The sequence below is a fragment of the Monodelphis domestica genome, chromosome 1 (assembly GCF_027887165.1).
Source record: "Monodelphis domestica isolate mMonDom1 chromosome 1, mMonDom1.pri, whole genome shotgun sequence".
Taxonomy (NCBI): domain Eukaryota; kingdom Metazoa; phylum Chordata; class Mammalia; order Didelphimorphia; family Didelphidae; genus Monodelphis; species Monodelphis domestica.
In genome coordinates, this window is record NC_077227.1 from 103,430,658 (window position 1) to 103,456,884 (window position 26,227).

A 26,227-nucleotide genomic window follows, 5' to 3' on the forward strand; every position below is an offset into this window, starting at 1 on the left:
GACTATTTTGTCTCTAATTAGGCAGGCACCAATAATATCTGCAATTGAGGTCAAAAGAGATGAATTAAAAGTTTCTGATAGTCCAAGTGAAAGATAGATGCACAGGGACATCCAGACACATATGTGTATACACATGCACATGTGTGCACACACACTTTCCTTACACTCTCTTTACCTTTGCCCTAGTCCAGAAATATTTTCTTAGCTCCTTACTCTGAGCCATGAAGACTTAAATAACAGATTCCATAAATGAGGTCTGACTTCTAAATATAAGGACTAAAATTTGGAATAATGGGAAGAACTTTGGAATTAGGAGCCTAACAAACTGGGTGATTTTAAGCAAGTCATAGAATTGCAGATTTAGAGCTAGAAGTGATATTACAGGTGGTTCAATCTAAACCCCTCATTTTACAGATGAATCAATTGAGGTGCAGAGAATTAGTGACTTCTAAGATTGTATAACCAGTAAGTGACAGAGTTGGGATTTGAACCCCACCCTAATCCCAAATCCAAAGCTCCTAGGCTGCCTTCTTTATTTGTACAATAAAGGAATTGAACTGGATGGTCACCAAAGGTCCTTTCGATTCCAACATTCTAGATGAACTTAGAACTCTAGAATTGGACTGTTGTTGCTTAATTTAAGTTGAAGTTCAGAGCTTGAGTGAATATTGGAATCTTAATCTTAACTAGTGGGTGGGACACATTGGGGTAGGGGGAAGAAGGAAAGAACAGATACATACAGGTCAGTCCAGGAATCTTTCATATTGATCATAATGTTACCGAAAAGTAGTCAATAAAGAAAACTCACAGTATAGAAGTTCAGAGACAACTGGCTTTCAAAGGAGCCCATACTCCCATTCTTGACATGTACTGTGGCCACTCTGGAAAGGGGAGAGAGTTTTGCATAAGGACTGAAACATCCAAGATTGGAAGGGGCTCCAGAGTACATGCATGACATCCATGTGTCCTCTTTGCCCAGAAGACTTACCTCTGATCAAAGGCAGCCTGGTTAACCAAGTAGGTTGAATGGTACGTACAAGAGAAGGAGTAATTCACTGGTTGACTCTTCACAATGACTGTGCTGTCGTTGGAAACAATGTGGCTGAAGAAATGGTAGATAGGGGGCTTGTACTGGAGTCAGAAAGAGGAAGAAACAAGGTCATGCTTCCTTGGTGCCCCTGGGGAAGTTGTAGGAATGGGTTGGGGGGATGAATGGAGAGTTTTGTACATAGATTTTAAATAGACAGAACATTTGCAAGTGAAACTAAAGGGGAAAAGAATTGAGATCAGTTTCTGGAGTTTGCTATGACTTTCTTGGTCTGTAGAGGGAATTTGATTTTTATCAGCAAAGTTGGGATAATATGAGCCAAAATTCCTGGAGCAAAACCTGATATACTCTTTTCCAGAAATTAAGAACTTAGAAAACATTCTAAGTTCACATTTCACAGTTTGCATTTGGTCCAGGTTCTTTCTCTAGTACTAACTGACTTTCCCCTTTTGTAATCTTCCTTGGTTGACCTTCAGAACGTGGAGCCAATAATGTCCCACAGGACTGCTATAATGAAAGAATGTTCTAAGATGTAAAGAACTCTACCAATGTGAGCTGGAAATAGTAGTAAATACAATTTGGTATATGTCATTCCTGACTATATTGCCAAAAAGGTGATGCACTGTAGGGGGTACATTATTAGATCTGGAGTCACAGAGAGCCCTCTCCATTTCTACCTCTGACACTCCCCATGTAACTCTGGGAAAGTAGGCAACTTTCTAAGATCCTAAGTCAGAGAAAGTTGTGATTTGCCTTGATGGAGGAGTTCTTGTACTCACAAAATCACAGTTCCTAGATAATTCCAAAATTCCAAATTGCAGAACAGAACATTCTGACCTAATAAATCCTTCTAAAGTAGGACTTCTTAACCTGGGGTCTGTGAACTTTAAAAACAAAATTTTGATGACTTTGTTTCAAAATAATTGGTTTCCTTGCAATTTTTTAATACATTTAAAGGCATGATTCTGAGAGGGGGTCCATAGGCTTCTCTAAATTAGCAAAAATGGGCCAGACCATAATAAAGTTCCAAAGTCTTACTCTGAGAAAAAGCTCTCTGTGGAGAAACATTTTCTTACTCCCAGACCTAACAGAGGAAAAATCTGCTGACATTCAGGGCAATGAAGTATCTAGTCAGTGAACAGTCAACAAAAACTTATTAAGGGTCTACCATGTGCTATTGGAAAGAACATTGCACTAAAGTTGGTGTGTCAGTCTCACCTTGTCTGAGTCCCGGTTTTCTCATCTATTCAATTAAGGGATTGAACTAAATAATCTTAGAGGCTCCTTTTAGCTCTGTGATTCTATGTCCATTGTACAGCATTTTGTAAGGATTCATTCTTCAAATTATGTTGTGTTTTGATAACTATAAAAGCTTATCTCTTTTGGCAAAAGCGCTATGTTCTTCTCCATTGACCCAGGGCAGATTGGCCTTACCTCAGACTGGGTTCCACAATAGGACTTGTTTTTAGGTGATAGGTCAGGGATTATGAACTGGTAGTAACCTGCCTCATGGACCCCATTGTAACAAACCCCTCCAAGAGCCAGCTGGTGCACTTCCCATCCATAGGGACACTCTGGTATTTTTGTGATGATGGTTTTAGGATAGCAGAACACAAGAATAACATCTAGAAAGAAACACATGCAGGTCTGGGATGAGACACAATTAACTTTACCCAACATATTTTTTGATTCCGTAGCAGAAAGAAAGAGGAAAAAGAGGAAAAATTGTTAAATGCACTTCAACAAATAAGAATTAAATAACAAGAAGAATTAAAGCTTAAGAATAAAGCCCAATGACAGGAATAGAGAAAATGTGACAAGATCAATTTTTTAAAAGTTCACTAAATTGTAAGTCAAGGGACCTGGATTCTAGTCTTGGTTTTTGCCATAAATCTATTCTTTGAGTCTGTTTTCCCATTTGTAAACCCTTATTACATGAGATGATTTCTGTTTCTTTTCAGTTTTAAAACTGTATGACTTTAAAATTCATAGCAAAATTCTTGTTTATTTTCTTATTTTAAAAAAATGTCAGTATCTGCATTGTTTATATCTGGGAAACTTCATTTCACAGTGTTACCCCACACCGAGATAAGGACAAAAGTGAACAGAATAGCAGTTTAGGTAGCCTTCCCTCTGAGAGAAACAATAAGTGGAAAGAGGTGGGCTTGGAGTCAGAAGACTTAGTTTCTGACACTTAGTAATGGTGTGACTGTGGGCCAGTCACTTAATCTCACTATGTCCCAGATTTTTTTTATCTATAGAATGAGGATAATAATATTTTTTACTACCTTCCTTAAAGGTTCCTATAAGAAAAGCACTCTGTAAACCTTAAAATGCTACAGGATTGTGAATTAGTATTTTTATTCAAATAAATTTGTACCTGCTTTATTTGGGGTACACGAGCCTGCCCATGTCTCAGTAAAGATGGCCAGTAGGACAAATACACTTATCTCCATCTCTTCTGTGGGGTGTAGACACTACAGAGCAGCCAAACCAAGAAATCAGGACTACCACAATCCTGTTAGGGCTCAGGACACTATCATTCTGGGCTGGGAATGAAGATTTTCATCTAAGGGGAAGCATACAGCATACCCCAACCTGCATAAGAAAAAAAAATGATAACCTAAGAAAAATTCAAGTGTAATGTCCAAAGTCCCCCATATTCCTGACACACGTTCAACATGCCAAAGATAGGGCTCATACCAAGAATCAGTGACAGGCGCCTCCGTTCAGATGCTGTTGGTCATATGTCCTGCTGCTTCACTCAGCCCACCCTGGAGACACTGTGTATGTTGCTTCTCTACTCCTGTTTTCCCCCCAGGATCACTGACTCAATGCACTCTCCACTTTATATAGGCTGGTGTTGTGAAAAGAAACCTTCATCCAGATAAATCACAATGAGCAAGTGTTAGCCAGGATGGAGGGAACTCCAAGGGGACCACATGCAACAATAAAACAGGGAATTCCATTACCGCCACTCAGAACTGAACTCCTTCTCTCTCATGTTATTTTTCATGCTAAAATAATAAAGTGTTTTTTTCCCCTACACCAAAATGTGAAAAGTAGGTTTTAATTTTTAGGAGAAGGTATATATATCTATGCCTCTGCCAAGAAAACCCCAAATGGGATCATAAAGAGTTGGATATAACCAAAAACAACTACAACACTATTTCTACACATGTTGTTACTCATTTCAGGTCTAAGAAAGGACTGGTATGTTTTTGTGAAGCCCACCACCTCTCCAACCCCAAATTACTGGTAAAGATTATTTAAGATATTCCCTAAAATTTGGATTTAATTTCCGATCAAGGACATAAGCAATACCCAATGAAATTGTGCATCGGCTGTGGGAAGGGTGGGTGGCGGGGAGGGAGGGAAATAAAGTGATTATTGTAACAAAAAAAATAAAAGTAATAAAATAAATAAAATAAAATTTGGATTTAAGGGAAACTTTGATTCTCAAAGGGATTACAACACTATCTAAAATTTGAACTTAAGGAAGAATTAAATTCTCAAAAATACAGAATAGCTACTTTTATGTTTAGACAACATTATTCTAGAGTATTTTGTGAAGAACATATATATATATATGTATATATATGAAATTCAACCTGTATTATAAGGTTGGATAATAAACTACACTTATAAAGCTCATTATAGTGTCATATAAGGTACCACAGCAAAAACTGGGAAGGACTTCAGAAGATAATTTCATTAATTCCTCTACTATCATTCATTCTGAGCTACATTAAAAGCAAATAACCAGATGAAATCTCTATCCAATGAAGCCATCAATTCATAATATTAGAGTTATTAGGACAGTGAACACTGGATTTGGAGTCAGAGGACCAAGCTTCAAATCTGAATTGCCATTTTCTAACAGGTAACTTTGGGCAAGATATTCTCTCTATATATATTTCTATATCTCTCAATATATAAATATTCTCAAAAGGAAACAGTTTCCTTGTTTGTAAAGGAAAAGGTCAAAATCAATCAACTCTAAGGGCCTCTCTAGCTCCCAATTTAGAATTTTATGACACAAAAATGTGGCAATGAGAAATAATTGTTCTGTTCTCAAGAATTTTATTTGAGAACCAGCATAGGATAGTGTCATAGATTATGAATCTGAGGACCTTGGTTCAAGTCCCTATGCTGCTACCAATCTTTCAGAGTCAAGAAATATGGAAGGAGAGATTTGGACTGTTTAACATTTAGTATTTTTTCTGTCCCCATATTCTACAGTTCTAGGCACATCAGAGCGTGAGTGGGACCTCAAGTCAGGAAGACCTATATTCAAATCCTACACAAATAAAGATTAAATACTACTTATTTCCCATGGTTGTCATGGAAAAAAAAGAGACAGTGTCTGTCTGGAAAGTGCTTTGCCAGCCCTAAAGCACTAAACAAATGCTGATTGTTTTGATGATGATAATGATAATGATATACATGTCACATGTTAGGTCCTATTAAGAATATGAAAAATAATAATAATAATAGCTAACAGTTATATTTTATTTGCCATGTGCCAGGAACTGTGATAAGTATTTTTCAAATATAATCTCATTTGATCTTCAAAATAACTCTGGTCCTCATTTTACAGATGTGAAAACTGAGGCAAACAGAAGTTAAGTGACTTGCTCAGGATCATCCAGCTAGTAAATATCTGAGGCCCCTATTTGAACTCAGGTTTTTCTGCCTCCAGATCTGGCACCCTATCCACTGTGCTATCTATCTGCCTCTGATACATAAAAGAAAAGATGAGCCTACAGAGAAATTGAACATACAAATAAATTACTAACCATAAAAGGCAATGTGTGCTAAGTGATTCCCTGCCGTCAACACTCCATCTTCTTTACCAATTTTTAAGTTATGAAGACTTGGGGTGATATGGCACATACACTTTTGATACAACATACTCTATAACTCTCTTTGCTGAATACAAATCAACATGTTCTGAGATGAGAAAGGCAGAGCACTGGATTTGGGATCAGAGGATTTAAATATCTGTTCTTAGTTCTATTACTTCCTAACCATTTAAAACTCTTTAAGCTTGGCTTTTCTCATAAACAATAGTAGAATAATAATACTACCTCAGAGGGTTGTAAGGAGAATGCATTGTAAACTATAAACAACATATCTTTAGAGGGAGGCATCATGATGTAGTGAAAAGAATGCTGAACTTGGAATCAGGAGATTACATTTCCTGATCTTGAATCCTGGTTTTGACATTTTTTTTTTGTGATGATGGGCATATGACTTGACTTCTCTAAGACTCAGTTTCTGCATCAGCAAAATGTTTGCATTTGCTATCTTATGAGGATGCTTGTTGTGAGGAAAGTACTTTGTAAACCCCAAATTGTTGTTCATTTTGTTTCAGTCATGCTCAACTCTTTGTGACCCCATTTGGGATTTTCTTGGCTAAGATACTGGGATGGTTGGCCATTTCCTTCTCTAGCTCATTTTATAGATGAGGAAATTGAAGCAAATAGGGTAAGTGCTTACCCAGGATTACACAGCTATTAAGTGTCTGAGGCCAGATTTGAATTTAGAAAAATCCAGGGCTTTATCCACTGTAACCTCATAACTGGCCTTTAAACTATAAAATGAACTATAAATGTGAGTTGTTGTGTAGAACAGTTTCCCTTACATCAGACATTTAAGTGTACAGGAAGGAGTCCTGACTGAGTTATATCATCCCAATAGGGTCTGTACGTTGGATTGGCAATAGGATGAAATGGAACCCATGTCAACATTTCTATAATGATTTTTTTCACCATCAGTGACAGAGGAATTATTTCACATGGGCACTTCTACTTTAGTCCTTGATGTCCTATGTGACAGAAATAAAAAGGCTTAAATAAAAAATAAAAAAGACAAAGTGGGGGAAATCAACTCAGCAAGACCAAGTACACACTAGAGAAATTTGTGCTGGAGTCAGGACAATCTTGAGAGCATCAAGAGGTTGTTTTGTAAGATTCCTTAGGGGGATATTACCAAAAGAATGGGAAAAAATATAAATGATATTACTCTCCCCAAAAGGCTGAAAAAACATCAATAACTACTTAATTATCCTCCTACATTCTTATTTTTATAAAATCTTTTTGAGAACAAGCTACACATATGTCAAGGGCATCCTTGAAAATAGGAGAAAGAAACAGACAAGCTTTTGCCAAAATTCTCTAACAGCATACCACATCTTTGCAATCATGTATTGCCTGAAAAGTGCAGTCAGGACAAGAGTCCTCTGTTTATTGTTTATTTATTACAAAAAAGCATTTGACATAGTAGAACAAAACCAAGATTAAAAATTCTCAAGGGAAGGGGAGTCACTCAGGCAGATGTTAAGATTATACAAGGATTCTTGAAAAAGGCAACTACAGAGATAACTTTGTTGAACAATTCTTTGATTATTAAGATCAAGCAAGTAGGACTGCAAGATGTGTTGCTCATCAAAGGTGTTTTTCCTATTATAGGGGATGAGATCCTGAGTAAGGTCCAGATAAAAGAGAGAGATTCCCAGTGGATGGTGAAAGTCCTTCAGTTGTTCCTAAATGTAGCCAATCTTATGCAAATTGCATTTAGTCCTAGAACATTGTAGGACCTTCTCAATGATAATCTATGATTTTTCAAAAGAAATTGACCTAATAAGTCCATTCACTTGTGCAGCAAAAATGTTGGACCCAAGTTTGAATCTCTGTTCTGCCACTTATGACTGGTGTGGTCTTAGACAAGTCATGTAGTCTTGAGGCTTCTATATCTTCATCTATAAAATGAGTGGTTGGCCTAGATGATCACTAAAGTCTCTTTAAGCTCTAAAACCGTGACCCTGTGAGCAAATGGATGAAAAATATCTGTTGTCCAGATTATGATGTGCAATTAGATGATTGGTCACTTGAGTTAAGCTATCAGTATATATATCTGGGATAGATATTATTGATGGATAATGAGCAGGGTCTAGATTTGTTAGGGGAAAGTAAGGGGGATTGGACAGCATAATATTTAGAAAATCTTAAGCTGTGCCCTGGCCCTATCATCCCTCTCCCACCAAAATCCAATAGCATTTTTTCAATGCAAATCTTTTCCTGGCAAAATTATATAATTATGAGTCTTTCAATACCAAGAACTCTGAAGAAACAAGAATATGGTGTCTCCAAGGTAATGAAGAGACCCCAGAGAAGGGAAAAATAAGCAAGCTGTAGTTTATTTTCAGGCAGGTCAGCTTAAAGACCAATAGTGTCTGAGAGATCCTTATTGCCATTTGGGAAGCCAAGACCTTCGGGTTATTAGTGTGAGTTTCTGGGTCCTCTGCTGGAATATTAAAGCTAGATGGATAGGCGATCTTCTGTGATAAACTATCTTCAGAAAGTTTTCAAGTCTATTACAGACACTTCTTCTTTTAGAACTCTAAAGAATAGTTGCCTTGGATTTTCAAAGACAATTGATAACTCTGGAAGGGGAAAAGTCTCTCTCATTTTTTCAGGGATGAGATCCTGCTAAGCAATCAGGCATATGATACTTATTTTCAAATGAGAAGGGGATAAAGCAATTCCACTTTGTTGTGGCAGTCTGGTTAATAGATGGTTAGCATTTGCATTAGAAAAACGGAACAGCACAAAATGTACTTGGACCCAACAGTATCTGATACTTGCTCTGATAAAAAGGTTAGGGCTTGGTGGAGGCTCTTATTTCTTCTGCTAATTAGCAGCCCTTCCTTTACCTCTATTTCAGTTAGTCTCCTTCCTTCTCCTCTTGAACACAAAAAAGAGAGCTCATTAAAAAGCAAAGGATACCACTGAGACTCACAGCTATTTCTTCAAACACACACACGCCCACAGAGGACTGATCAGAAAATCTTAACAATCCAAGTATCTTTAAAGAGCTCAACAAAGAGTAAATGAGGCTTTTATTCCTGACAGACTGAAAGGACAGCTTGTCCCTTTCCTCCCTCTTTCATTTCCTCACTGCCAGGTGAGGGGCTAGTGCTTCTTGCATTTAACTATACCTGTGTTTGTTCCCCTACATAGGGGGCTGTGTGGTTTAATAGATAAAGAGGCAGAGATGGAAAGATCTGAGTTCAAATTCTGCCTTAGATATGCACTGGCTGTGACAGTGACATTGAGAAAATCACTTAATCTCAGCATTCCTAGACAACAATCTACTACTATGTTTCAGAGCTGGTAGTAGTCTACATTGGTTGTGGGGGATACATATATTAACAAGTCATCAGTTCAGTTACTCCCCTTTCCATCCTCCCCCCAAAAGTAAATACAAATATTTGGATGGTGTGGATATAATAACTCATTCTTAAATGAGTTGCCCACATGCAAATTGTCACACAATACTTTTTCTTTTCATAATTCTGATTCAAGACTTAAAAGATTTAGACAATACACTTCTTTTTTTTTTCCAGCAGACACTTAGTAACCTAGACAAAAGTTACCCATCTGCATGAAGGATTACCACATATCTTAACAATTCAACTGGACAAATACATCATAGACTCATTTCCCTTTCATTGACCTTATTACAAAATCTTTCTTGCTTTCAACAATAATTTGAAAACAAAACAAAACAAAATGTCTGGATTTTTGGATCAAGTTTTCTAATTGCCATATCTACTCGAGGTATATCTTCCCCCCCTACCTGGTACCACCTCTCTTTTCTGGAATTTTCTATGCCTCAAATTTTTTGTGCTAGAAACTTCTACAACCACATACCTTCCCTAAATGGCAACTTCTGATCTGTAAAATCAATCAGTTACCCTTGAGCAAATCCTGCTCTTTCTTATAAAGTGCATGGTCTTTGCTTATGTCATCATTCTTCTGCTCTTAGAATAACATAGTATTGGTCTAGTATGTGTTAATCTATTATTCTGGTATTGGAAGTACCAGCTGTGGTGTGCTGCTTGAGGTACTGCTTTGGAGGTATTGGTTTCTGCCTCTGAATGTGGTGAAGAGGATGGGTCCTGGCAGAGGAGATGGGTCCTGCATCAAATAAAGCTTTGGAGGGGTGATGATAAAGCTCAACTTTTAACCCCCTTTCATTTCCATTCATAGCTTGTATATCATTGCCTTCAGAGTCCATTGATCATTTTGGTTGTGTCTTTCCCCTCTTGCTCTTGCTTCCCTGTTCTATCCTCTTACTAACTGTCCCATTATGCCACAGACCTTCCCCTGTGTAAGTTAAAACTTGCTAAAGACCTAGCATCACTGACTAAAATGACTCTTTTGGTCTTAAGTGCCCTAAAATACTATAGTGGACTAGAATATCTTCCTTGATTACCAACTTTTCAACAGTGAATAGATCTGAATCAATGAGCTAGGTTTTGGTGATGTGACATTGCATTATATATTGGATAGTAGACGTTTAATTTGAGTTTTACTCCAAATTGCAAAGTTATTCATTAAGAGCTAGAAAATTGTTCCTTTCCCCCCAAATCCTAAAGAAATTTAAAGTGAATAATTTTAATTTTTTCACAACCATCCTTTCAATTTTTTTCAAATTTTCAAATTAAAAAAATGTTTTTTTCAAAAATTTCAAAATCAAAAAATCAAAAAATTTAATTTTGTAATGACAATTATGATATTCTAATTTATAAACATTCTATTTAGATAACATCAAGATACATGTGCTGGGGGAAGATAGGTTTCTACTCTATAATATATTGTAAGCCTATTAACCCCTGGGGATGGTTGTAAACCAGTTAGTTACCCATTTCCTATTCCCTGTCCCTTACAGTTCTGATGGTAAAAGAAGGTGGAGTACATGGCCTGGCTAAAGGGGAAAGAAAGCCTACAAAGTTACTTTGAAAATAGTTATTATTTGCCCACAATCTAGCACCTAGAGAAGGGAATTGGTCTGCATTTCCCAGAGATTACATAACTGGTAAAGCTAGGATTTCAGTAAAAGGGACACTTTACTAGATTCCCTCCATGCCTGCTGTAGCTAGTGCCTTGTATGGGAGACTCATGATGTGAAAATTCCTGTAGTTCAAAGTTCTTTCATGATGGAAGTAACATCTAAGTTGTATTGGTTAGGCTGGTTCTGCAACATCGACTTGACTTCAGTAAGTGCCTTAACCAGGTTCCTGCCATTTGGACTAGACTTGTTTTGCCCCACCCCACCCCCACTCCCAAGAAGCAATAAAATGTTACCCAAGATTTAATTAGTCCAGGGGATAAAGGCTGCTGGAACTTTTGACATAGTGTCTTTGGTTGTCTACATCTAAAAGCCAAGCACACAAACAGCCAAAACTCCTTAGGCTTAATGGACTCCTTGGAGCCATGTGAGTCAGCACACTCTCTTTTGATCAGACTCACCTCCCTGTGCAGACAAAGGGTTCTGTGTCCTCTTGAACCAATTCTGCAAAACATTCTTACCTTGCTATTAAGCAAACTCCTTGTGTAAATGTTATACAGCCAATGAGTGACTCATTTCGTATCTAATCCTGAACCTGAGCCACCATGATGGCCTGAGGCAGACCTGGCCCAGACCGCCATATGGCTTAAAGGAGATTTCAAAAGGATATCAACATAATTACAATATTTGCAAATGTTTTCATCCTTTCTAGACCAGAAAACTAGATCTCATTCACAGAAATTTTAGCACTCTTGCCACTGACTGTGAGATAGGAATATGGCATTACTGTTAAGACTTCACAGAATCATTATATCTTCTAATATCCGAGTTATCCTTGCTTACCACTTTGTGTTTACTGATGTTGCCTCAATGGGTCTTCATTGCTTAATAGACTGACAGGATTATGGGAGAAATTTCTAGGTCAATGAATACATAATGGTTTCTAGGCCCCAGATGGTGAAACTGGCCATATTAAGCATTTGGAAAAATTGGAAGCTTGTGAAGTTGCCAAAATTATCATAAAATGATTGTAATCATTTGGTCATTGGTAGAGTGTATTTACCTGGTGTTAGTATCTCATATTTATAATTGGTTCTTCAAGATTTTTAAGCATGCAATAACCTGATGAGGTAGGCAGAGCAAGAATGATCACTTCCATCTTATAGATAAGAAACCCCAAACTCTGAGAGGTTGTAAGTCTAGCGTCATTGAGATAGAAAATGATGGGGCAAAACTTTATATCATTTTTTTCTGGCTTCAAGGTCAATGTTCTTTAGTCAGGTACAGAAGGAGAAATGGCAAAAAGAGAAGAAATGGAAAGCAAGACAAGAAAAGAGGAGTACTGTATTGGAATTATGGGGCTTTAGAGCTAGAAAGAACCTTAGAAATCATCTAGTTCAGTACCTTCATTTTATATAGATAAATAAACTGAGGTGGAACAATATTCTAATGGGTATTATACTATGTATCCTTTTAATACAGAAATGCCACCACTAGGTATGAATCCCAAAGAGATAAAAATATTTTTTAAACAAAAGTGAAAATGACTTTTTTTTGTACAAAAATATTTATAGCAACTCTTTTTGGGGTGTCAAGAAATTGGAAATTGAAAGTATGCTCCTCAACTAAGGAATGGCTAAACAACTTGTGATATATGATTATAATGGAATACTATTGAGCTATTAGAAAATGATGGGCAGGATGATTATAGAAAAACCTGGAAAGACTTTCATGAATTGATGCAGAGTAAAATGAGGAGAACTAGGAGAACACTGTACATAATAAGAGCAATATTATATGATGATCAACTGTGAATAACTTAGCTGTTCTCAGCAATACAATGGTCTAAAACAATATGAAAGCACTCATGATGAAAAATTCCATCTACCTTCAGAGAAAGAACTGATGGAGTCTGAATTCAGATTAAAGAACACTACATTTTACTTTCTTCATTTATTTTTGAGTTTTCTTCCCCCAAAATACTAATGTGGAAAAATGTTTTCCATGTTTGCACATATAAAATCTTTATCAGATAGTTTACTGTCTCAGAGAGGGGAAAGGAGAAGAAAGAGAGAGAATTTGAAACTCAAAATTTTAGAAAATGAATGTTAAAAATTGTTTTTACTTTAAATTGGGGGAAAATAAATTTTTTAAAAAAGGAACTGAGACCCAGAGAAGAGAATTTATTTTCTCAGATGGATGAAAAACAGCAGCACTGAGATTCAGATCTGGATTCTCCAACTCCAAATCCTTTAATCATTTGACTATACCAGGAGCCCATAAAAATGAATGAGTTATCAAATAAATAATACATCCTTTTCCCAGCTTAAAACTACCTATCACTCTAGGCCTGAATGAAATCTCTATTGCTTCATAAAAACTTCTCTGATACTTCAGCTTCCTCTGTACTGGATTTGGTGGCAAAGGACTTGGCTTTAAACCCTAGCTATACTACTTTTACCACTTGTAAGACATTGGGCAATATTCATTCAATCTCTCTAAGCATCAGTTTTTTTTTCCATCTATCAAAAACTGATGAAATCATAGAGCACTTTGTTCTCTTAAGCTATTAACTTAAAAGTTATAGTATTTGTATTTTTGGTAGTACTCTGTCCCTCTCTCTCCTCCCCAGTCTTTCCTCCATTTCAAGTTCCAATGAGGTTGAGGAATACTGTATTCATCTTTGTACCTCCCACCCACTAACATCACTCCCTCTTCCTACACACACAGATTTGGATTCAGAAAATGCTTACTGAATGGATGAAATTAATCATTCTGCCTGGATCAATAGCTTCTGAAGATGATGTGTAATTCAACAGAAGCCACTCCAGTGAAGTCATTGAGAATCTGAAGTCCAGAAGCCTAGTCATAATAGCCTGAATCAAGCACCAATTACTCTGTTTCTGAAGTTTAGGTGTCCAAAGGTTTCAAGAGCTTGGTGAGTAAATAACTCTAGCTTCTGGTCTTGATATTTGGGGGCTGAACTTGAAGTTAAAAGACCATAGTTCAAATACCACCTCTCCTACTTTCTATCCATGTGACCTTTGACAAGTTACTTAACTTCCCTGGCTTTCAGTTTCTATAAAATTAGGGCATTGGATTGGATGGCTTCTAAGGGCCCTCTCAGAATCCCTGCTCTGAACTCACATACTGAAGGGATAAAACATATTTCAAGTCAACAACAACAAACATCTCTAGATCCAGTATTCTATGAGTCTGTTCCACTCTCCTTGCCAACATGTTGGGAAAGTCTTGTTTGAAGCTTCTAGTGCCAATGTGAATATTGCTTCTGCAATTCTGTCACGGGTAGACTGACATAATATTTATGATAAGCATTGCTGCTTAGGCAATGACTTCTGTTTCTTGATATTCATAGACATATTAGGTCAAATACTCCTCCCTCAAGGATATGATCATCCTATCGTATTAGTTTCTGTTTATTCCTTGTCACTGCCTAGCTTGATTTGTATTTCATTTAGTTTCACATCATCTCATTTCATTCCCTCAGTCCCTACTACAACTTTCTACTATGTGAGGAATTGTGGAGAAAGTAAAGGTGAATAAGAGGGGCTCACCCTCAAAGTACTCATAGTTTAGTAGAGGACACAAGATACACAAAGTAAAGCAAGTACGTCAGAAAGTTATAATCACAGTTATAGCCAAAACATGACTTCTGAGAGTTAGTTTAGAGGACAGAGAGATGGCTTCCAACTGGGAGCAAGAGAAAGTTTGATGGAGGAAGTCACATTTAATCTAAGACTTGAAGGAGAGAATTTCAATAGGTAAAGATGCAGGGATTAGGGCATTCCAGGCACAACATAAAGTAGAAATTCTTTTTGGATTCACCCTTTTTAGGTCCTTAGAATGCCAGGTCACAAAGTATTTGGGAGAGAAATGCTTATGTGAACTATAAATATGAACTAGTACCTTTGTGAGGGAGATAATACAAGTATTTTTACTCCCATTTCACAGATGAGGAAACATGAAATCCAAAGAGGTAAGCCATCTTGTCCAAGTTTACAATACTAACTAAGAGAGAGTGCCAGGACTCAAGCTGAAATCTCTTGAAAATTAGGGAAAATCTTTGCATCATACCCCACTGTCTTTATGTATTAGAACTAAACCTGGCCCTCTGGCTTCTCCCTTTCCCCATACTCAGTCCTGGGCTCTTGCCTCTATAGAAAATGAATTACAAATTTGGTCACATCCATCCCAACCAGCTGTGTTAAAGGGGCTGAATAGTGTTTGCTCCCAATCAGCTGCACTCTCCCTGGGACCCTGTCCAGCAAGACAGAGCATTGGTTATTTTGTTGGCAGCCAACTGTGTGAAAACACAGCAAACAAACAAACTAAGCAAGAGGCTTTTTTCTCCCCTTTTTCTCCTCTTTCTGTTACAACGGATCCATTGCTGTTGGAAATCAGGACTCCTTCTAAAGATAACAAGAACATGGTGTTCTAGATAAAGGACTCACCCATACCTATAGCTCCCTCTCTTCTTGTCCAGAAGGAAAGTTGCTCAAGAACTAGGGGATGAGGTAGGCTAAATAATGATAGCTCATATTCATCCGTTCATTCAAAAAGCACACATTAAGCACCTGCTATGTATGTACTTGCCAACACACTAAGAGATGTAAATACAGACACGAAAAGGAAACAGTCCTTCCTCTGAGCTCACATACTACTGAAGGGATACAACATGTATTTCAAGTCACAAATGCAAAATAGACACAAAATTTATATCCTGCCTTGTGATAATAAGGTAGTGTGATATCCTCTGCCTCAGTCAAGGCTCATATTGATTTTATGAGGAAGGTAGTAGGAATATTATTACTATAATATGCACTACACATATACACATAATATACATATATAGATTGCTATAATTTTACAAAAGAGAAAATTGAGGAAGAGGAATGAAAATATTTGTCCATGTTCACCTGGCTGAAAAATAGAAGACGTGGAGTCATTACCATGCCCCATAATTTTGGACTCCATGTGTAGCATTCTGGAATTGGCCTGAGAGGGAGAAAGGGCCATATGAATGAATGCATGAGGAGGTCTTTCTTACTTACTGCTCTGCAAAGGACTAGTTAGTTTGGTTAGGACTAGTTAGTTTGGTTAGTTCAGACCTATGATTTCATCATATGGAGAACTCACAGTCTGGGAACTTGATTAATTGAGATCAGCACCTCTCCTGCAACTTAGAATTATAGAATTGTGCTTTGTCACACTGTCCCTTAGATATAGGATCATAGCATCTTAGACTGAGTAGGAAGTTTTATTAGAAATTCTGTAATCCAAAAAAAAAGGGGGAGGGGGTAGCTTGGTGGTTCAATAGATGGAGAGCCAGGTCAAGAGACTGGATTCAAATCTGGCCTCAGATATTTCCTAGATGTGTGACCCTGGGCAAGTCACTCAACCCCCACTGCCTAGTCTTTACCTCTCTTCTGCCTTGGAACCAGTACATAGTATTGATTCTAAGATGGAAGGCAAAGATTTTAAATCAAATCTCCTAGTCCAACCTTCTCTTTGTACTATTTTGGATGAAAGGAACTGCAAATTTAGAAAAGACACCATCCATGACCATGATCATGTAACTTAAAATCTAGGAGAGAGATAAGAAATAAATACAAGTAAATATAATATATAATATGATGTCATTAGGTAGAGGTAGAAACAAATGTTGTATGTATTGCATGGAAAGGAGTTGTTGCCATCAGAGAAATCACAGAAATTTATGGGACAGCTAGGTGGTACAGTGGATAGAGTGCCAAACCTAGAGTTGGGAGGACCCAGGTTCAAATCTGGCCTCAGACATTACCTAGCTATGTGACCCTGGGTAAGTCACTTAACCCTGTTTGCCTAGCCCTTCTGTCTTAAAATGTCATTAAGACAGAAGTTAAGGTTTTAAAAACACTTTGTGGTGAATGTAGCATTTGTTTTCATGTTTAAAGGATTGGAAAGAATTTAACAGGTAGTTAGGTATGAGGCTAAGGGTGGTTGGAGGGGAGGGCCATGGCATTTGAAAAAAGACTAACCTGAGCAAAGTGATGGGAAAGTGTAGAGCATGTGAGTCAACATGTGGTCCATTTTATTTGAAAAAATCAAGGAGGAGCAACATGAGGTAAGGGTTGAAAGAGAGAGAAACACTAGTGTGTGAAGGTATTGAATGCCAGGTTAAGCAGTTTGAGTTTTAATCAGAGAATAGGAAATGATTAAAGCATTTTTTTAGCAAAGTAATGGATATCAGCGTCTGGAGTGACAGTGAATGACCTCCTAAAGGAGGTAGAATTTGAGGCTAAGAATGCTAAGAGATAGATGTGAGGATCGAGAACATTCCAGTCATGGAAGAGAGTCAGAACAAAGCCATGGAGATTAGAAATGGAGTGTCATGTTGGAGGAACAGGAAGTAGTCTCATATATTTGACCAGTAGAATATTTGGAGGAGAGGAAACTGCTAGAAGACTGGAAATCTAGGGAGGATGTTTGGTTGTGATGGGATTTAAAGACCAAGAAGAGGGTCTTTATATTTGATCTTGGAGATAATAAGGTATCATTGGAGTTCATTGATTAGAGGGGGTAACATGCTCATATCCATGCTTTGGAAAAATCATTTTGGCAGCTGAGTAGAGAATGAGTTGTAATGAGGAGAGATTCGAAATCTGAAAGATGAATTAGAAGACTATTCTATTAGAAAGGGAAATGGTAAAGGTAGAAGGTAAAGCGAGACCACAATAGTGTGGTTAATGTATGTTCCAATTCTTTCTGCCTTTTTTGTGAACTTTTTTTTCATAATTTTTGACAATTTGCTGCCCTCTTACTAACCTCTTATTAACTTCTTAGTAATGACCTCTTACTAACTTCTTTGTAGGAAGCATTGGAATTTTAGAATTTGAAAAGATGTAAGAGGCCATCTAACATTATCTCTATATAAAGCATGAGTACATATGCAACATTCTTGATCATGATCATCCAGGGAAAGGAATTTCAACTAACTTATAAAGTAAACTATTCAATTTTTGGATAACTGTAATTAACTGGAAGTATATTTAATCAAAATTTGGCTCCCTCCTATCTGTAGTACCAAGCAAAATTAAGCTAATCCTTCCTCCATATGAATAAGGGAAGCAGATACCCATAATGCTTTAGGATTCTGTCTCTGCTCCTTCTCTTTTCCAGAGCTAGAATATTCATCTTTACACAGCCACCAAACCAAAACCATCACTGCTATTCTTTGTACTTTCATGCTTTCAAGAGTCTGAAGGACTGATTGAAAAGGACAGGAAAGGAAGTGCTCACCATCTGGGCCTATTATCTTTCTCAATAGGAGGAATAATTAAAGCTATAGATGGGCTCTCAAAATATGGCAAATGCTTTCACTTCACTCAAGGGAATGACATGACTTTATTTTCCTAAGCACAGCTTCAGCTTCTACCTTATCTATACTGTAGTCCAGTATATAAACACACACACATACAGACACACACACACACACACACACACACACACACACACACCACACTCACACACAAATACGCACATACACAGGAGGTTTTTTTGTGAGTTTAACCAAAGGACAAGTGTCTGAGCGTGTGTGCATGTGTGTGTATGATGCCATATGTAATAATTTTGGAAACTTGGTGCCATGATCAATTCACCTTATTAAAAGTTTATATTGGGGAAGTTGGGTGGCTCAGTGAATAGAGAGCCAGAACTAGAGATGGGAGTTCCTGGGTTCAAATTCATCCTCAGGCACTTCCTAGCTGCATGACCCTGGACAAGTCATTTAACCCAAATTGTTTAATCATTACTGCTTATCAATTCTAAGATAAGAGGTAAGGTTTTTTTTTTAAATAAAGGTTTGTATATTTATATATATGTAACTTGTGTGCATATGTATTCACATATACATATGTATACTAATATAGCTTACATCTTACATAGTCTGTATATGTATTGTATATTATATAAATATATAGGTGTATTTTGTGTATCCACATACATACCAATTATGGAAATGCAGGCTTCTGATATGCATGAAGAGAGAGAGGCAGAATGAAAATCCTCTGGTCTTGGGAATATTATTACATTGTAGTGGGCAGAAACTGATGGTGGCAGTTGAGATATGGCTGGGTAAGACTGGGAAAAGACACAGAAGCAGCAGAGATGATATGACTGCCAGGGAGGGGGCCCATTCCAGCCCATGGTGCACTGCTTCACTCCCCTATTGCCCCCCACTCCAACTCACCATTTTGCCTTCCATGGCTTCTAGAAAGAGAAAGCAACCTTTCTGTTTTTCTATGTGGTTGGCTTCTTCTAAATTTGTTTTAATCTCTCTGTCATCAACTCTCTCCTCCTTTCCTTAATCCTTAGGTTGCTTCCCCTTTAAGTATCAGTGCAGTGTTGAAGGTTATGGTAGAGATTGGAAAAGCTCTGGAAGGGAGAGAGAATGAAAATGGCTGGATCATCTGAGATTTCTGGCTGAGCGTTCACATTCCAAGGATAGAAAGAAGTTATAGATTTATTTGAATGACTTCCCAGAACAGAGAGAATGTTCACCAGAGTTTCTCTAGGTATCAAAATAAGTTAGTGACCCTGAGGTAATGGTTACTGTGTGAACTAGATGTGGCCCTTATCACTTTATCACCTGGTCAATTTGAAAGGAAACTTGTTCCTCATAAAGGTTGGAGGGGCGAGGGAGTAGATCTGGAGAAAGACACATGAATTATTATTAAGAGGTGTGTGTGGGGGGATTACAAAGTAGTCAAGCAACTTGAACTTTTGGGCCTTGGGATTTGGTTTCTGGTTTTGCAATTTTGTCCTCATTGCAATTGCATGTCCTCCATCTTGGGGGTTACCTCCTGGTATTTATTGAACTTTTCCATGTACCACACATGACTGGTAGTTTTTCAGTTTTTGGCATGATGCCAGTTTTCTCATACAATTAACGATAGTAGCTCAGGAAATTCAATCTTGTGTGAAGGACTAGAAAGATGGTGAAGACTGATAGCAAATCCATTTGCCATTCTATGAAGCATCCACAATGACCACCACACAATATGGCATCCATTAGGAAGCTGATTAAGAGGCAGCATTGTCCAGGGGAAAGAGCATTAGACTGCAATTCAGGAGTCACATGTTCTTGTCCTGGTTTAACTCCTTATATGACCTTAACTCCAGGGGGATTTCAATTTTGTTGCATGGCCACTGATGATTGAAACTAGCCAACACCATTCTCCAGCATCGGTTTGGCAGTATATTATATTCCATTATTTATTTTTATTTAATTTTTCCCATGGTTACAAGATTCTTGTTGTCTCCCCCCCTTCTTCCCTCCCCTCTCCCAGAGTTGACAAGCAATTCCATTGGGTTATACATGTATTATCACTCAAATCCTATTTGCATATTAATCATTTTTGTAATAGAGCAATCTTTTAAAACCCAAACCCCAAGTCATATGTCCATGTAAACAAGTGATAAATCATATGTTTTCTTCTGGATTTCTACTACCACAGTTCTTTTTCTAGATATGGATAGCATTCTTTCTCCTAAGTCCCACAGGGTGTCCTGGATCATTGCATTGCTTTTAGTAGCAAATCAATCACATTTGATCATCCCACAATGTTTCAATTACCATGTATCATGTTCTCCTGGTTCTGCTTATTTCACTCCATATCAGTTTATGAAGGTCTTTCCAGTTCTTATAGAAATCAAGCAAGAACATGACAGTTTAAATAGGAATGAGAATCACAGGAGGCTTTGAAGTAATGAGACAACATAGTCAATATGTTACTCATATCTGATACATCATTGGCCAAAGCAATGTAATTTTGCAATTGCATTAATACATTATTGTTATAATGTTGCCAAACTCCTCTGCAGCATATTTTGACTTGGGTTCCCTTACTTTTCTGTGAATTTCAGTGGCTCCTTGAGGGTCAGATCTACCTTACTGAACCCTTAAATAATTTATCTCCTGGTTTATTCCCCTAAGAATTAGCTTCTAGGGGGCAGCTAAGTAGCACAGTGGATAGAATACTGGGTCTGGAGTCTAGGGGAGTTGAGAGGACATGGGTTCAAATGTATCCTTAGATACTTCTTAGCTGTATGACCTTGGGCAAATCACTTAACACTGATTGCCTACACTTTACCACTCTTCTATCTTAGAATTGATGTTGACAGAGAGTAAGGGTATAAAAAAAAAGAAAAAAGTTATGGGAAAATAGGCTCAACCCATTATTTATTAAAAGCAGATTTCTAAATATATTTTAGATTAAAGATGGGAGGTCCATAAATATTACACATTATAGATATTTTTAGCCTTTTCCAATGTATTGATCAATTATGGTAATCTCTCTCTCTCTCTCTCTCTCTCTCTCTCTCTCTCTCTCTCTCTCTCTCTCTCTCTCTCTTGCATAAAAATACTATTTGAAAGGGGCAGGGGAACTAGGTGATACAGTAAATAGAGCAGACCTGAAGTCAGAAAGACCTGAGTTCAAATCTAGTCTTGGACTTTGACTAGCTGTGTGAACCTGGGCAAGTCACTTAACCCTGTTTATGTATTCCTTCATCTATACAATGAACTGAAGGAGATGGAAAATTGCTTCATCATCTTTATCAAGAAAACCTCAAAAGCACTTTCAGAGATCTGGACACAACTGAAAAAAAATGACAAAAATTCTCATAGCAGCTAAAGTAGCACAATGGATATGGCACCAGATCTGAAGTTGGGAGGATCACAGTTCAAATATGGTTTCAGACACTTCTTATCTGAGAGACCTTAGGAAATAATTTAATTCTGTATGCCTAGCCTTTACCCTTCTGTCTTAGAGTTGTTGATAGAACAGAAATTTTTTTTAGTTTTATTTAATTTGTCAATTTAGAACATTATTCCTTGGTTACAAGAACCATATTATTTCCCTCCCCTCCCCTAACCCCCTCCCATAACCAACTCACAATTCCACTGGGTTTTACATGTGTCTTTGGTCAAAAACTTTTTTCATGCTGTTAATGTTTACACTAGGATGGTCATTTGGAGTCTACATCCCCAATCATATCCCCATCAACTCGTAATCAAGCAGTTGTTTTTCTTCTGTGTTTCGGCAACCACAGTTTTCCCTCTGAATGTGGAGTGTTCTTTCTCGTAGATCCCTCTGAATTTTTCAGGATCACTGTATTGCCACTAATGGAGAAGTTCATTACATTCGATTGTACCACAGTGTATCAGTCTCTGTGTGTAATAGAACAGAAAGAATTTAAAAATGTTATATGGGCTGGCTCTCTGGGAGGGGAGGATTTGGAAGAAACTATGGTGATATTAAAAAAAGATATCAAAAACTTAAAAAAAATGCTTGTTGAATGAATAAATGAGGGAGTGAAAGAATGGTTTCTCTGCTTCCTGTCTCTCACCTCTCCAACTCATTTTTTGAAAAGCTACCAAATTAATGCTCCTGAAATGTTTATCTGACCATGTTATACTCCCATTCAAAAATTTCAATGACTCCCTGTTTCTTCTAAGATTAAATTCTAGATCAAATTCCCCTACTAAGCATTTAGAGTCATTCATAGTCTGGATGTTTCCTTCCTTTATAATCTTATTTCATATCAATCTCTTTCACATACTTTCCATTCCATTCAAAAGTGCTGGGTGTTCCCTATATACAATAGTTAATTTCTAGGATGGCTTGTCATGCTTGACATGTATTCCCTTCTTACCTTTAACTCTTAGGATCCATAGCTTTCTTCAAAGAAAAGGTCAATGTCAGTTAGAAACAGACATTTAATAAGTGCTCAAGGGGCAGCTAGATGACTCAGTGGATAGAATACCAGACATAGAGATGGGAGGTCTTGGGTTCAAATGTGGCCTCAGATACTTCCTAGCTGTATGACTCTGAACAAGTCACTTAACCCCAGTTGCCTAACCCTTACTACTCTTTTGCCTTAGAACTAATACTTAGTATTAATTTTAAGACAGAAAGTAGGAGTTTAAAATAATAAAAAATGATAAGTGCTTAGCATGTGCTTGGTAGGCACTGCAGAATTCAGGAAATAAAAAAGCAAGAAAGTCAAGTCAATTGAACAAGCCCATATTAAGTACTTATAATGTGTCAGGAGTATATGGAATGTGCAGGAGGACTAGCACCTCTGCTGAGAGCTTGCCAAGCCCTTTTTGGGCTGCTCATCCACCTTTGCTGTCTCACTTTCACCCAACTCTCACCTGTGGCTCCAAAAAGCTATAGTATGCACAGCAACCACACACCAATAAAACAAATCAGTAGATAGGCAAAATCAGGTTGAGGGTAATTGACATGGCTCAAGCCAATAGGTGAGTTAGGGGGATGTCTACCTAAGCATGTGAAGACTTACCTGGTGGAAAGAGTGGATGGAATTGATTTGTTTCAGGCCACAAAGGAGGCTGAAGCAGAGGCTGTGGATTGGTCATATATCAAAAACCCCAAGGTCATCTAGTACATCCCTGACCCATTGCCAGTTATCTTGGACTTCAATGACTTTGGAAGAGATAGTGAGGCTGAAGACTGTGCAATTCCGACTCACTTAAATCAAACTCATTTTCAAGTCAAGACCTTGCCTTTTTAATATCATTGACCCTCTTTGAAAATAAATGACAAATAATTAGAACCATGTGCCAGGAGTTGTGCTAAGTGCTAGGGAAGTCAAAGCCAAAAAAGACCTTGCCTTTAATAGTCTAATGAGGTAAATAAGATGTAAATAATGAGGTACCTAACACACACACACACACACACACACACACACACACACACACACACAGGATGGAAGATAATTTGAAAATGGAAGGTATTAGCACCTGAAAAGGGAAATTTTATAGGATCCCCTTTCTGATCCTTCTGAGTTATTAATGCTCTCTTTAAAAAAAAAAATAAACTTTACCTTCTATCTTGGAATCAGTACTAAGTAAGTATTGGTTCCAAGGCAGAAGAGCTATAGGGCTGGGAAGTTAGGGTTAAATGACTTGCCTAGGTCACATAGTCAAGAAATGCCTGGGATCACATTTGAACCCAGGACATCCAGTCTTCAGGTATGACTCTCTAACCACTGATCCACCTAGCTGCCCATATGCTCCTTTTCCTGAAATCACTTTGTGTATGCTTTATTTTGGCTTTCTTGTATAAATATAAGATCCTTAAGGGTAGAGCTGCTTCCAGTTCCTTTGTATAACAATTGCCTAGTATAATCTCCTGTATATGGTATTTGCTTAATAAATGTCTGCCAAGTTGAAGTGAATTTTTCCTATATAGTGTATAATGATTTTTCCTTATTAGTGAGGAGTCTGGTAACATCTGTATGTGCCCTACAATCATAGAATCATAGGATTATTTCTTAGTTAGACTCTTCAGGCTGAGACCACTGACATTCAACAGACTACACCAAGAAGAAAGATCAATATTTACATTTTACTAAGTGGCCCCATTTTTAAAAAAAGTGACTATAGCCTACTGAAGTCGTAGCACATGGGGATTCTGGAATCTATGATTTTCAGACTCACACTTCTTGAACCTTGTGCCATAGCTATAAATACAAAAACAACAATAACAGTTTGAATAACAACTAAAACAATAGCAACAACAACTTTGACTTGGAGCCATGAATTATGGAACCACAAGGACCTATCAAGCCAAATAGTCCAATTCATTCAAGTCACATTTCCTAACTGTATGAACATGGAAAAGTAATTTTTCTTCTCTTAGCCTCAGTATCCTCATCTGAAAAAGGGAGATTATAATATACACACTAGCTATCTTATAGAATTACTATGGAGAAAGCACCTTTGTAAACCTTAAAACTTTATTTCTCTGAGTTATGAGTTATTATTGTATCACTTAAATTTATTTACTATATACTGAGTAGGATAATTTGCAGGTGAAAACTCTTCTTGGGAAATCCTCAAACTTGATTTCTTTTTCTTTCTTTCCTTCTTTCTTTCCTTCTTTCCTTCCTTCCTTCCTTCTTCCTTCCTTCCTTCCTTCCTTCCTTCTTCCTTCCTTCCTTCCTTCCTTCCTTCCTTCCTTCCTTCCTTCCTTCCTTCCTTCCTTCCTTCCTTCCTTCCTTCCTTCCTTCCTTCCTTCTTTCTTTCTTTCTTTCTTTCTTTCTTTCTTTCTTTCTTTCTTTCTTTCTTTCTTTCTTTCTTTCTTTCTTTCTTTCTTTTCTTTCTTTCTTTCTTTCTTTCTTTCTTTCTTTCTTTCTTTCTTTCTTTCTTTCTTTCTCTCTTTCTTTCTCTCTTTCTTTCTCTCTTTCTTTCTTTCTTTCTTTCTTTCTCTCTCTCTCTCTCTCTCTCTTTCTTTCTTTCTTTTCTTTCTTTCTTTCTTTCTTTCTTTCTTTCTTTCTTTCTTTCTTTCTTTCTTTCTTTCTTTCTTTCTTTCTTTCTTTCTTTCTTTCTTTCTTTCTTTCTCTCTCTCTCTCTCTCTCTCTCTCTCTCTTCTTTCTTTCTTTCTTTCTTTCTTTCTTTCTTTCTTTCTTTCTTTCTTTCTTTCTTTCTTTCTTTCTTTCTTTCTTTCTTTCTCTCTCTCTCTCTCTCTTTCTTTCTCTCTCTCTCTCTCTCTCTCTCTCTCTCTCTCTCTCTCTCTCTCTCTCTCTTTCTTTTTTTTACAAAAGTGAGTGGGAGTAGAGAAAGACATGATGTATCCAAGTATAGTATCTTTCCCTCACTCTTAGAAGTAGCTCACTTATTGGATATCCTAATCTTTAAGAATCAAGAGTGAAAATAGTGGCTCCCTATCAAATGATCATTTTGCAAAATGTAAATATTGACCCTCATGCAATAGCTTGTCACGACTGGAATCAGAATCCCTCCTTTCCGTCACAGGGTCCCATTACTTAATTCCTAGAATGTCTTACCTTAATATACAGCCACCATTATCTTATTGTTATCCAAGTTTTGAAAGTTTGTGACTTCAAGGGGTTGATTACATTATCTAGAGAGACAGTCTTATTATCAAGGACCTTTGGGGGCCACTATTAAGTAACTCCAAGGTTGCCCTTTCCAGGCAGTTTACACAACATGAGACAAGGACGTTACTTTATAAGAAATAAAGGAAATTCATTAAATGGGTTTTGCTGATTTGATTTTACTTTCTGATGGCTGGATCTTTCTAGGATTGTGGTATTCCAGGCAGAGTGGGGTGGTTGCATCTCCCAAAGATCCTCAGCAGATCCATCATAGATCTTGATCCCTAGAAAAACCTGAGAATAGAGGAAATTAACTTGAGAATAGTTCTCATACAGGAAGGGTTTGTTTTCTCCTGTAGCCACAGAAAGACTCTTAAGGAAAGAGGAAGGAAGAAG

At 37.4% G+C, this 26,227-nt stretch overlaps 1 protein-coding gene across 1 annotated transcript in view; it reads right to left on the reverse strand.

Moving 5' to 3' along the window:
• Positions 1-26,227, reverse strand: part of TECTB (tectorin beta) — a 138,169-nt gene that overhangs the window by 20,238 nt on the left and 91,704 nt on the right. The window contains exons 2-8 of the mRNA XM_056803967.1: positions 21,863-22,136; positions 19,155-19,339; positions 18,913-19,045; positions 3,429-3,646; positions 2,483-2,673; positions 989-1,131; positions 809-881 (exon numbers count right to left, since the gene is read on the reverse strand). Of these exons, the coding sequence (XP_056659945.1) occupies positions 809-881; positions 989-1,131; positions 2,483-2,673; positions 3,429-3,504 (483 nt within the window). The 5' untranslated portion in view covers positions 3,505-3,646; positions 18,913-19,045; positions 19,155-19,339; positions 21,863-22,136. The remainder of the gene's footprint in view (positions 1-808; positions 882-988; positions 1,132-2,482; positions 2,674-3,428; positions 3,647-18,912; positions 19,046-19,154; positions 19,340-21,862; positions 22,137-26,227) is intronic.